The 13,020-nt window shown below is 43.6% G+C and overlaps 1 protein-coding gene across 8 annotated transcripts in view; it reads right to left on the minus strand.

The window, feature by feature from the left end:
- Positions 1–13,020, minus strand: part of TCTN1 (tectonic family member 1) — a 29,084-nt gene that overhangs the window by 4,609 nt on the left and 11,455 nt on the right. For 3 of the 8 annotated variants that reach the window (XM_033440961.2, XM_033440968.2, XM_004276735.4), the window contains 7 exons: positions 11,905–11,992; positions 9,668–9,777; positions 8,211–8,231; positions 3,553–3,696; positions 2,301–2,426; positions 1,603–1,688; positions 943–1,083 (listed from right to left, as the gene is read on the minus strand). In XM_033440961.2, coding sequence (XP_033296852.2) covers positions 943–1,083; positions 1,603–1,688; positions 2,301–2,426; positions 3,553–3,696; positions 8,211–8,231; positions 9,668–9,777; positions 11,905–11,992 — 716 coding nt within the window. The remainder of the gene's footprint in view (positions 1–942; positions 1,084–1,602; positions 1,689–2,300; positions 2,427–3,552; positions 3,697–8,210; positions 8,232–9,667; positions 9,778–11,904; positions 11,993–13,020) is intronic. The other 5 variants (XM_033440965.2, XM_033440962.2, XM_033440966.2 and 2 more) reach the window with 5 other exon arrangements.

The raw sequence follows: 13,020 nt of genomic DNA on the forward strand, positions 1-13,020 counted from the left end.
TAACCAAAATAATGATGTAGATACCCTGGGGAGACATAAGGATGGGAAGTGAGCGGGTGGTGGGGTAGGGGATCAAAGGAGAAAGAGCCAAATCTTCATCCTCCACAGTGGGAGCTCAATAAATAAAAAAAGTCATAATAAAATAGATAAGCAACAAGGGCCTATTGTATAGCAAAGGGAACTATGTTCAATTGCTGTAATAACCTATAACGGAAAAGAATCTGAATCTGAAAAGAATATAACTGAATCACTTTGCTGTACACCTGAAATTATAAATCAACTATACTTGAATAAAAAAATTAAAATTAAAAATAAATAAGTCATAAAACCAAAAAAATCAAGAAGTAGCATTACGTGTGGGTTATTTAAATATTTGGGGGTAAATTTCCAAAAAATCAGCTGTAAGAGTTGCAAGTGATTGTCTCTGGGATGGGGGAAATGAAGGTAAGAACTGCTGTCTTTAGAACAAGCCATGAAGAGCTGTTTGATATTTTACATTATGTTTGATAATAAAAAGATAAATTAAAAACAGATCACATTCAGGCTGCCTCTCATTGGGTTTGTTGTGCTGAGTACATTAAAATTCAGAAATAAAGGAAGGACTTTCAGAGAACATATTTTTGCTATGAACTCAAGAGCTATGCCACCTTAGAAACAAAACATACGAAGCCTTGAGATTTTTACTCTGCCATATTTGATAAGCGCAAGGGTTGTAACACTTTCCTTTGAATCATGACAAATGGTTTATGGTTATGAGAATTAAAATTAGAAAACCAAAACAACAACATTGTAAGTTATTGTTACTGTTGCTACTACCCACTAATAATAATGCTAATGAGCCTGTCAGCTGATGCAGAGTTCTGATTAAAATGCAAAGAGTAAGAATGCTTTGTTTTCTGATCAACACAAATGGGCTCCAACAGAAGCAAGTTACTCTCTTACCTGAGTTTACAGCCAGATTGCATGTTGTAACCAAATAATACTGGGGTCCGGATCCCCGCTATTGCTAAGCAGTCTTGCTCAGCTGTGCTACGAAGAAGAGTAAGTTGTCCGTATCTGTTCGTGGTCTGCATAATCCCAGACATTCACAGAAGGTTAAGGGAGTTGCCCAGTACTAAAGCAGCTGATTCTTAGGAGATGGTGTCATATGAGTCACATGGGAGAGACCCAAATATCCCTTTCTCTAGGTCTCGGGAATTTTGACAGTTATTTCCCAGAAGAAGGCAAAAAATGGTTATAACTATTTTCCTTGATTAGGAGATCCTCAGGAGAAAACTTCTCAGAAACAGGCCCTTCAAAATTAACTCCAAATTTTCAAAATCACTCAATTTGTTTAAGAGTCTCTGTTTAAGTATAAAATTAAATACCTCTAAATGTCTGTCAAGCTTTCTGTCTTAAGATTTTCACTGTAAGACACTGACAGTCTCCTGCGCTGTACTGCTCCACCCTGTCAAGCTCCACACAGCCCTACCTGCTGTGCAGGCAGAGGCACCCACAGGAAGCTCTGGCGAGAGTCCAGCCCTCAGGACTCTCAGCAATAAGAAGTGCAGCCCACACACATGGACAGGGAAATCAAGCTTCTCTATGGTGCCAAAAGGATATCCCTTCTGAGGCTGAAATCCAGCAGCTAACGGGAGTCCCACAACATAACCAGGGTTTCCACTGAGAGGAACTGGCTTCGTATTTTGCTGAAAGACAATGCAGAAATGCCCCAAGTAATTCTTTTTTTTTTTTTTTTTTTTTTGCGGTACGCGGGCCTCTCACTGTTGTGGCCTCTCCCGTTGCGGAGCACAAGCTCCGGACGCGCAGGCTCAGCGGCCATGGCTCACGGGCCTAGCCGCTCCACGGCACGTGGGATCCTCCCGGACCGGGGCACGAACCCGTGTCCCCTGCATTGGCAGGCGGACTCTCAACCACTGTGCCACCAGGGAAGCCCAGTAATTCCCATTTTAATAAGGAAATGGCAGAGAGAAAATGAAATGGTTTTCATAATGTGGGATTACCAACCAATAAAAGAATCTCTCTCCCTACTCAGAACTATAAATATATCTGCTGAGTGTAGGAGTACATCATGCTGTAAAAGAACAAGCTCACATGGAAGAGCATCTTATTCCCAAATGGAAAAGATACAAGGACTCTGGCTTGATTTCATTACAAGCTCCACAGGATACATGCAAGTCCTTTGTTCCATACAAATGGTTAGAAGTGGTAATACTTCTAATTTGATTTTTTTTCCCCATTAAGTCATGATTTCTTTATACTTGGCAATTACATACTTATACAAAACTGATCAAACTTACCTGAATAAAATAAATTTCAAACTTTTGTTGGAATGGAACCATTGCACTGCTAACCGCTCCAAGAAGAACAAAGACATCAGCTTTTATTATCTCACCTGCATTTGTATACGTGAGGCTATACTTCACCTAAAAAACAAAATGATACTTCAAATACACCTGTTTCCAATAAATTTCTGTAGCTGTATTAATAACTCAGATAAAAAAACATGTATCTAGGAGGCAAATCCTTTCCCACTTCTCCACATGTTAAAGCTTTTCTCTCCTGTCCAATCGGATTATGGGAAGTGTTACCTGAGCATCAGCCCCAGCTGACAGACAGGGGCATCTAAGCCTTTCTGTGCCCAATTACATAAGTTCCAAATCAGCTGGTCTGAGCAGAATGTAATCAGCCTATCTGTGCAGATAAATGTGCTAAAACAACAGCAGCGGGACTTCCCTGGTGGTCCAGTGATTAAGACTCTGCACTCCCAATGCAGGGGCCCAGGTTTGATCCCTGGTCAGGGAACTACATCCTGCATGCCACAACTAAAGGAGCCCGCATGCTGCAACTAAAAGATCCTGCATGCCACAACTAAAAGATCCCACATGCCACAATGAAGATCCTGTGTGCCGCAACTAAGACCCAGCGCAGCCAAATAAATAAATATTAAAAAAAAAAAACATGGGGCTTCCCTGGTGGCACAGTGGTTGAGAATCTGCCTACCAATGCAGGGGACACGGGTTCGAGCCCTGGTCTGGGAGGATCCCACATGCCGTGGAGCAACTAGGCCCATGAGCCACAACTACTGAGCCTGCACGTCTGGAGCCTGTGCTCCGCAACAAGAGAGGCCGCGATAGTGAGAGGCCCGCGCACCGCGATGAAGAGTGGCCCCCGCTTGCCACAACTAGAGAAAGCCCTCGCACAGAAACAAAGACCCAACACAGCAAAAATAAATAAAATAAATTAATAAACTCCTACTCCCAACATCTAAAAAAAACCAACCAAACAAACACAACAACAGCAGCAACAACAAATTTTGACGTACCCTTGTAAGTTACTAGGTTTGTGGAGAAAAATCATACGATTACTTCAGAGACAAAGAAGCGACCTCTGATGAGACAGGATAAAGGGAAGTAGGAGGCCAAGACAAGAAAAGTGATACCATCGGATGGCCAGAGCCCCCTTTGGAGGGCGTCCAGTTACCCCTCAGCACCACGCAGCTTGAGTCGCCCACAAACAGAGCAAACTTTCAAAGCCAAATTGGGCGCCTACCTCAAGGATGATGTTAGTGCAGATTTTATCATGCCCAGCCTCGACAAGAACCAGCGGCCTCAATACATCAGTGTCAGTGTCTTCCAGTCGGGTTAGCGTTTTATTTAGAGATTGAATGATGATGGACTGAACAGTGATAGGGACCTGCAAAGTAAAGTCCTGGATTACTAAAGACACACCACAACAGAGGTGAATGGGTTAAAATAACGAAAAACTTGAAACACACCTCCACAGATACACTGCCAAGACGGGAAAAGCGTGCTATAGAACAATATGCATACTAGAATTCCACACTTGCAAAAACACAGATATTTATATGTAAACACATGAATACATTCACAAAGAAAATATCTGAGAAGGATATACTCAAAATGTTAAGTGATTGCCTCTGGAAACATATTCACACAAAAACGTGTACACAAATGTTCACAGCAGCATTCTTAATAGCCCAAAACTGAAAATAACCCAGTTGTCATTCATCAACTGATAAATGGATAAATAAAATGTGGTCTATCCATACAAAAGAATATCATAAATAAAAAGAATCATCTATAAAAAGGAAAGAAGCACTAACACATGCTACAACATAGACGAATCCTGAAAACACTGTGCCAAATGAAAGAAGCCAGACACAAAGGACCACGTACTACGTGATCCCATCTATAGGAAATGTCCAGAATAGGCAAATCCATAGAGACAGAAAGTAGATTAGCGGTTGCCAGGGGCTGGGGGAGAAGGTTGGGGTAGAATGAAGGGTGACTGCTAATGAGCACAGGGTTTCTTTTTGGGGTGGTGAGAATGTTCTGGAATTAGACGTTGGTGATGATTGCATAACCTTGTGAATATACCAAAAACCACTGAATTGTACACTTTAAAATGGTAAGTTTTATAGTACGTGAATTATATCCCAAACACACACACACACACACACACACACACAAACTCCCATCACACCATCAAATGCACACATACACTCTCACCTCCAAACCACAGCTCCTACTGATAAACACACTCACTGTATACACGCACGTGCACATTCTTCACACAATCCCAGGGTCCATCCTCCTAAAGCCCCACAACCTCTCTGAATATATGCTTGACCCAGTTTACATACAACTTCTACACACACCCTTACACACGCACACAATGGGTGGTAGGATCATGGGTAAGAAAAACAGAGACAAACAAATTTTTAAAGCAAAATCAGGAAGCCCTGGTTAGACCAATGCTATTAAAGGACATTTTTCACTTATGGCCATTGCCAGCAGAGTGACAAAGCACCAAGCAATCCTTTAAATGGCTCAAACCTCTAGATATTTTGGCCTCTTTGTACCATGAGACAAGTCTGATGTTTGCTCTAAATGCCTGCTCTTAGAAACCACTGTTTAGGAAGGAACCTAATTTATATCTAGTTGTTCATATTGCTCTGAACTTTGCCCTTAACCATGTACTATGTTGTTTATAATTCAAAATTATTAAGTATTTAAGCTGTAATTTTATAGATAAACAAGGAGTTCTTATGTACTGCTCCCATGACCATGAAGACCGGCAACTATCCTTGTAAGTCAAACCTCTAATATAAGAACGTGACGTGGTTCAGAAGCAAAGACTAGATGTCATGTGATGGAGTCGCAGGAGGGCAATACCAGTCACCACAACATCCTCTGCATAACAAGTCGCACCACTGGGTTTAAGAGTTACGCAGGGGGCTTCCCTGGTGGCGCAGTGGCTGAGAGTCCACCTGCCGATGCAGGGGACATGGGTTCGTGCACCGGTCCGGGAAGATTCCCACATGCCGTGGAGCGGCTGGGCCTGTGAGCCATGGCCACTGAGCCTGCGCGTCCGGAGCCTGTGCTCCGCAATGGGAGAGGCCACAACAGTGAGAGGACCTCATACCGTAAAAAAAAGAAAAAAAAAAAAAGAGTTATGCAGGGAGTCCCATGCTACCGGTTAATTAGCTCTTAAGCAAGTCATCAAAAGATAACCCTGGATTCCTTTATCTAAACATGCCCTGATTCAGCAACGATACTGTGTTCTAAGAAAGTGCACACCATTCCATATCCTCTGATGGAGCCATTCCCATGGTGTGTGGGTGTGGCTGGCAGAAACCGAAGGGTTCAGTTGGCTTTGTAAAGACTGATGGATGAGTGTAAGTGGCAAGAGCTGCACTAGTATATCACCATCCACTGGACCAGACACAAGAATGAAAACGGTACGGCTCTTCTAGTTTCCTGAATGTCCTATTCAATCATATCCCATTCCCAAACTACCCACTGGCAAAGAAGTAAAGCATACTTAACAATGAAACTACAGGGCCATGACAATCTTTCATTGATGGTTCAATAGATATTGACAATAATTCCAAGCAATCACAATGGGCTTCCATTAATGGGGAGACTGGATCCGATTTTTATATTCCTCATCCTCTAACAGACCTTGGAAGCTGCATTTTAAAAGAATTTAAACACATCCCTGATATTAGTTGATATCCTTCGGAGCACAAGCTTTGGTGTCACACAGATCTGAGTTGGAAGTCGCAGTCTGCCACTTCCTGACTGTGTGGCCATAGGACGCAAAGAGAGAACGTGTGTGAAACTTCCAAACTCAGGGCTTGGCACACAGTAGGGCTAGTCCAATGTCACGGTTAAGAATAAGGTCTCTGGAGCCAGACAGCTTGGTTTCTTGTCCCAGCTCTGCCTCTTCCCTGCTGTGTAGCCTTGGACAAGCTAAGTCATCTCTTTGTGACTCACATGCCAGAGTGCCAACAACAGGACCTACCTCCTAGAACCACTGGGACAACTAAAGGACTGCAGACACACATACACTTGGAACAGTGCCCGGCACATAGTACGTGCCTTTGAGTAACGTCCTATTATCCCTCACAATAGGTCTTCCCTTCTTGATTGAATCAATCCTTAGTCATTCATTCAATTAACACATAACCCACTGAGTGCCCAGTACCTACTAGGCACCATCTTAGTACCAACACTATATGGTGTACAGGGCAGTTGTCCCCACAGACAGTTCAAGCTTTGAATGCTATAATAAAAGCACTTTTTAGTGGCTGCAAGTATTTGAGAGCTAGTCTATTATATGACTTTCAAACTGGGTCCCTGGGAGCTGTAGGGTTCCTCACAGGGACCAAAAAAGGAGAAAGATGGGGAGGTCAGGCAGGTAAAGGGCTTCGGACCCCACCCCTGCTCCAACTAGGCGCTTTGTTTTTTGGGTTTTTTAAAAAATCAATTTATTTTTATTTATTTGTTTTTGGCTGCACTGGGTCTTCGTTGCTGTGCGTGGGCTTTCTCTAGTTGTGGCGAGCGGGGGCTACTCTTCGTTGCGGTGCACGGGCTTCTCACTGCAGTGGCTTCTCTTGTTGTGGAGCACGGGCTCTAGGCACGTGGGCTTCCGTAGTTGCAGCATGCAGGCTCAGTAGTTGTGGCTCACGGGCTCTAGAGTGCAGGCTCAATAGTTGTGGTGCACAGGCTTAGTTGCTCCCCGGCATGTGAGATCTCCCCGGACCAGGGCTCGAACCCGTGTCCCCTGCATTGGCAGGCGGATTCTTAACCACTGCACCACCAGGGAAGCCCCAACTAGGGGCTTTGGATTCAATCCATGTTACACACTAGGGAAGGCTCTCCCTTCTTTCACTTGAAGAAGCACTATAACTGAAATAAGTTTGAAAGCACCTTCACAGATGAGGAAATCCAGGCCCACACACAGTATTGTGAAGTCCAAAGTCACACAACCATTCCTTTCCAAATGCCTACCTCAAACATGTTTGTGTCCAGAGACGTAATGAAATCAATCACAGTGGGTACTGCCGTCTGCAGTGCTTCCTGTGTGCTAGTTGCTGCACCAAGCACCAAGTCTTACATTATGTGCATTCTCCCTCGAGCCTTACATCAAGCCTCTGGAGCAGAGACCTACCATCCACTTGCAACTGGGGAGACTGAGGCATATGTCACACAAGAAAACAACAGCAAAGCTGACTTTTGAACCAAGGGCAACCAATTCCACAGGCTCTGGGAGACTACGACAAGGCCACTGCCTTGGCCTCCTTGGGGACTGTATTCACAGGCAGGCACAGGGTGCAGCCCCAAGAGTAAGAGGTAGATCCACCATACTTCTCCCTGACATATCTGCAAAGAGACCGTGGCCTCCTGACCACAGTTCTATAGGGCCCCTGAGCTGGGGCCATAAGGCTTTGAATAGAACCTACCTGCAACTCAACACTGGAAGCTACACTGAGAGTGCGCACCTCCTACACAGGTGTGTACATTCACTGGGCAAAAGGTTTCTTTCTATCTTCTACACTGGACAGGCAGAATCCTGGGAGCTAGCCAGCTCTCTTGACAAGAGGCCAAGAAGATATCAAGGGATGCCCTGAAATCACAGAAGCCAATCACACCCATTGTCAGTCAAGACAGCTACGTCATTTAAACATGAACAAGTGTGCACTACAAAAACTAAGGAATTTGAAAATCTGACCCTTTTGTGATAGCAAAAGGATGGTCTACTAAGGAGTTTCCCTATTTCATTTCTGCTTGCTTTTTGGCAAATGTTTTTGTTATTGGCAGTAAGGTACCCTTCTGACCATAAGTGTATTCATTTCAAACGCTCCGAAGCAAGACAATAATTCCATTAAGAAGTACTCTTACCTTTGTTCCTGAACCAGGCACCTAGATAAAAAGAACAACAAATTTTGTTAAGTACAACAAAAAGAAGCATTTTTATTGCTTTTTCAGACCGTGGGTTAAAGGGCACATTCATCTTATTAAAGACTTCTCAAAGAGGAAAACAGAATTTCCTTAATCAAGACTTGCCACCTATATATTTTTTGTATCTGTGTCATAATAACTTTACATTTCCCTTCTATATTCATTTCCTTCTGAAGGGAAGCTCAGGAGACCAGCCCAGCAGAGCTAGTCTCAGGAAGCCTCCACACTTCAGTGTAATTGTGCAGTATTTTCCATATGGTCATCAGTGACATAACACTGTAGGGAAGACATGGCTCCCATCCTCCTGGTCACTTGCGCTGCGCCTGTCCTCATCGGAAGGACACCACTGCCTGCCCAGGCAATGTCCAGTCTCCTAAGTGGCCTTCCTGCCTGTAGCCCGAGCCCCCTCGGGGCCAGGCTCCTGCCTCCCCAGCACCGCTGGAACTCTTTTCCTAAAGGGCTCCACCTCCCTTCATTCCTGTCCCCACGCTGCCAACCCCACTCCTCTAACCCCAAGATGCCCTATTAGGCTAATGGGAGCTTTGGGGAGGGGGATGAGTGGACGTGGGGCGGGGGAGCTAAGCTGAAAAAGAACTGTGCCTGCACGCCTGAGGGAATGCTTCCAGGACAACTGTGAGAAGTCACACGAATTGGAAGAATTCACAGGCATAGATGGCTGACTTTGAGGAGAGAGGGAGAGGGAAAGGGCAGGGAGAGGAAAGATTCAACCTGATTCTGAAAACTGAAGCCCAGATGAATACAGGTGCCATGGACGCCCCCGTCACCACACTCCGGAAATCAGAAGGGGAAGGGGGCTTTCAAAATAATCATATAGTTTTAAATCACTGAAAAATGTCTTCTCCCCTTGCAACCCTTCACATCACCGACCAAGCAGGCCAGTGGCCTCTCATCTATTCAGTTCAGGCTTCAGTCACCGTAACCAGGAAGAAGGGGCCTCTTCACACAGGGGCCTCTTCTTCTCCAGCAAACATATTTCCTGTCCTTTCCTGGGTGCTTATTTCATCTGCCAACCAGAAAGATAACTTTGTAGTGCTAACATGATCATTCCCGTGACAGACATTAAGATGTTTTTATAATTCTAAAGGTTTTGGTTATTAATAAAGGTCTTTTTAATTCAGGAGACAGACTATTGGTTACCATCAAAATGAATGAAATCAAAAAAAAAAGGAAGCAAAATATGAGCTAACTATATAAAAATAAAAATTATTTTAAGTGATTATTTCAATATCTTTGGTATCAGTATACCAAAGAACTGGAGAAGAAAAATTCTGAGTGTCAATCATGTATTGAAATGATGCTCTACTTATATTTTAAAAGGGTACAAAGAACAGAAAATAAACCCAATGAATCAAGTTTCACTTCAAAATAATTCTTACCCTCAAAATTTTAGGGCTGCTGTAATAAGCCAGGCTCAGGGTTTCAATTTCTGTACACTGTTCCAAATTTATCCTTCTGGTGCACTTAACAGCTTGGTTAACCAGAAATGCTGGAAATCGTAGCATTCCCAAGGGAAAGGGAAAAAAATTTTTAAAACAAGAAAAATTTTAATTGTCCAACAGTAACTAAAACATTGTAATCTAAGTAAAACTGCAAAGTTATGACACAGACATAATATGCTTAATATAGGGTTTAAAAAAATATTTTTCAAATACATAATACATTCACATGATTCAAAATTCAAAAGGCACAAAAAGATATTGAGAGAAGTCTCCCCCCAACCCTTGTCCCCCAGCAACCACCAGTTCCCTTCCCCAGAGACAGTCAGCATGAAGTTTCTTGTGTATCTTTCTGGAAATATCCTACGCAAATAAACGCATGTGTATATATATGTATGTATGTATATATATGTATATGTATGTGTGTGTGTGTGTGTATAAATTTTTTTTTTTTTAGTATTTCTTTCCCCTTTTGGAAACAAACTCACAATATATATTCTGCCTTTTGTTTTTTTCACTGAACAATGCATCCTGGAGTTCAGTCTATCTCAGTACATAAAGAGCTTCCTCCTACTCTTTTTAGGGAGAATTAGTATTCTATTATAGACATGCCATAATTTATTCAACCAGTTCCCCACTAATGGAAGCTGTCTCCAGCTTTGCTATAATAATGCTGCAATCTATTGTTTTGCATGTGGGCCAGAGTTTCTGTAGGACCAACTCCTATAAGTAGAAAAGCTAGGTCAAAGAGCATATTCATTTGCAATATTGATACATAATACCAAAGTGCTCTTCACAGAGGCCTTACCAATTTTTAGTCCCACCAGCAATATAGACAAGTGCCTACTTATCCACAGACTTAAATTTCTTTACGCTTTGCCAATCTATTAGGTGGAAACAGTATCTCAGTTTCGTTGTTTTTTTTTTTTTTTCTCATTAATTTTTTTGGCTGCATTGGGTCTTCGTTGCTGCCTGCAGGCTTTCTCTAGTTGCGGCGAGCAGGGGCTACTCTTCGTGAGGTGCACAGGTTTCTCATTGTGGTGGCTTCTCTTGTTGCAGAGCACAGGCTCTAGGCACGCAGGCCTCAGTAGTTGTGGCACACGGGCTCAGTAGTTGTGGCTCATGGGCTCTAGAGCGCAGGCTCAGCAGTTGTGGTGCATGGGCTTAGTTGCTCCACAGCATGTGGGATCTTCCCGGACCAGGGCTCACACCCATGTTCCCTGCATTGGCAGGCAGATTCTTAAATACTGCGCCACCAGGGAAGTCCCTCAGTTTCGTTTTAATTTACACTGTTCCTTTGTGTGAGCAAGGTTAAGCATCTATTCAATAGAACACATTTTCCTTCGTGTAGCAAGTGTTGCTTCATTAGGCCACATACTATCATCCATGGCTTAGCAGGTTTCTGCATAGTGAGGCTGGCTAAGGACTGGAGAGCCAGGCCTATTGCCTTCCACTGCCAAGAGGGTTACTCCATGGAGTCTATGATGCTCCTGAAGGAGAAGCAGGACCCATGGGAGGCAGCTGCATGGGTTGTATCCCTGCTCCACCACCGCCTGAGTAAGAAACTGAACGTTTCTCAGTTTCCTCATCTAAAGAATGAAAACAACCCTCCCTTAGAGGATCATTGTTAAGGATCACATGGAAAAACACATGCAAGCACTTAACACAATACCCAGCATACAGTTAATCAATGTTAACTACTGACAAACTTTAGCTCCAGCGAGGAAAGAACTTTCCAACAGGGACCTCCTTGGTGGTCCTGTGGTTAAGACTTCATGCTCCCAATGCAGGGGGGCCCGGGTTCGATCCCCCGTCAGGGAACTAGATCCCACATGCTGCAACTAAAAGATCCTGCATGCTGCAACTAAGACCTGCTGCAGCCAAATAAATATTTTTTTAAAAAAAGAACTTTCCAACAACTGGAAGAGTTAAACAACTTAATGGGCTGGTTACAGGTAGTGAGTTCCCCATCATTGCAAGTGCTCAGACAGTGAGTGCATGTTGTAGAAAAGATTCTGGCACTGGGTGGGAAACTGAACTATTCAACCTTTGAGGCCTCTTTCAACTCTAAGACTCTCTGTTTCTAGTTACAAAGTCTGTTTAATTATGACTACTATAAATATAAACTAAGAACAAACTCTGTTTGCAGAGAGGAAGAAAAGTGCCCACTCTCTTACCTGCAGGGTTATTATCGGTGCACAGAGATGATGTAAGGGGAGAAGGAAATCTCAGAAATGAATGTGAAGTCTGCAGATGAACCCCATACTGCAAACAGAACAACAAACAGCTGTCATGGTGCAACTAAGGTGTTCCTTCAACACTTACTGCACACCTACTATGTGACAGGCAGCACTGCAGGCATTGGGAACACAGGGGTGATTAAAAAACAGATGTGGTCCTTGTCCGCAGGGAGCTTACCTCTAGCTAGCTGTCCCACCCTTTTCCTTTTAAGGATGTGTGTTTCTGTGTATGCATGTTACTGCATTTGCAGGCTTTTTTATTCTAGGCAATTTTATTTCTATTCCACTGGAAGGGTATGTAGGAAGCTGACACAGGTGCCAGCAAGGGGGAAACAAGCCCTGTCCTTCACCAGAGCTGGGAGTATAAATTCCTGCAATCTTTCTGGAGAGCAATCTGGTATCGGTATTTTAAATTCCCATTCATTTTGACCAAGTTAACCCGTTTATAGGAACATATCCTAAGGTTTAATCAGACAAAAATATATGTATTTAGGGACTTCCCTGGTGGCGCAATGGTTAAGAATCCACCTGCCAATGCAGGGGACACGGGTTTGATCCATGGTCCAGGAAGATCCCACATGCCACGGAGCAACTAAGCCCGTGTGCTACAACTGCTGAACCTGCACTCTAGAGCCCAAGAGCCACAACTACTGAACCCATGTGCCCCATCTACTGAAGCCCGCACACTCCAGGGCCGTGAGCCCCAACTACTGAGCTTGCGGGCCACAACTGCTGAAGCCCACGTGCCTAGAGCCCATGCTCTGCAACAAGAAAAGCTACCGCAATGAGAAGCCTGCGTGCCGCGATGAAGAGTAGCCCCCGCTCGCCGCAACTAGAGAAAGCCCGTGCACAGCAACGGACCCAACACAGCCGAAAAAAAAAAAAAAATATATATATATATATATATGTACCTATAGGAATGTTTATTGTGGATTATTTACAATAGCAAAAACTAGAAACGAATGTCTGGTAAATAGTGGAATGACTCAATAATAACTAACGACACATCCATGGAAGTAATACTTTGTACCAGTAAAATATAGCTCCAACACT

This window comes from Orcinus orca, chromosome 15 (genome assembly GCF_937001465.1).
Source record: "Orcinus orca chromosome 15, mOrcOrc1.1, whole genome shotgun sequence".
Taxonomy (NCBI): domain Eukaryota; kingdom Metazoa; phylum Chordata; class Mammalia; order Artiodactyla; family Delphinidae; genus Orcinus; species Orcinus orca.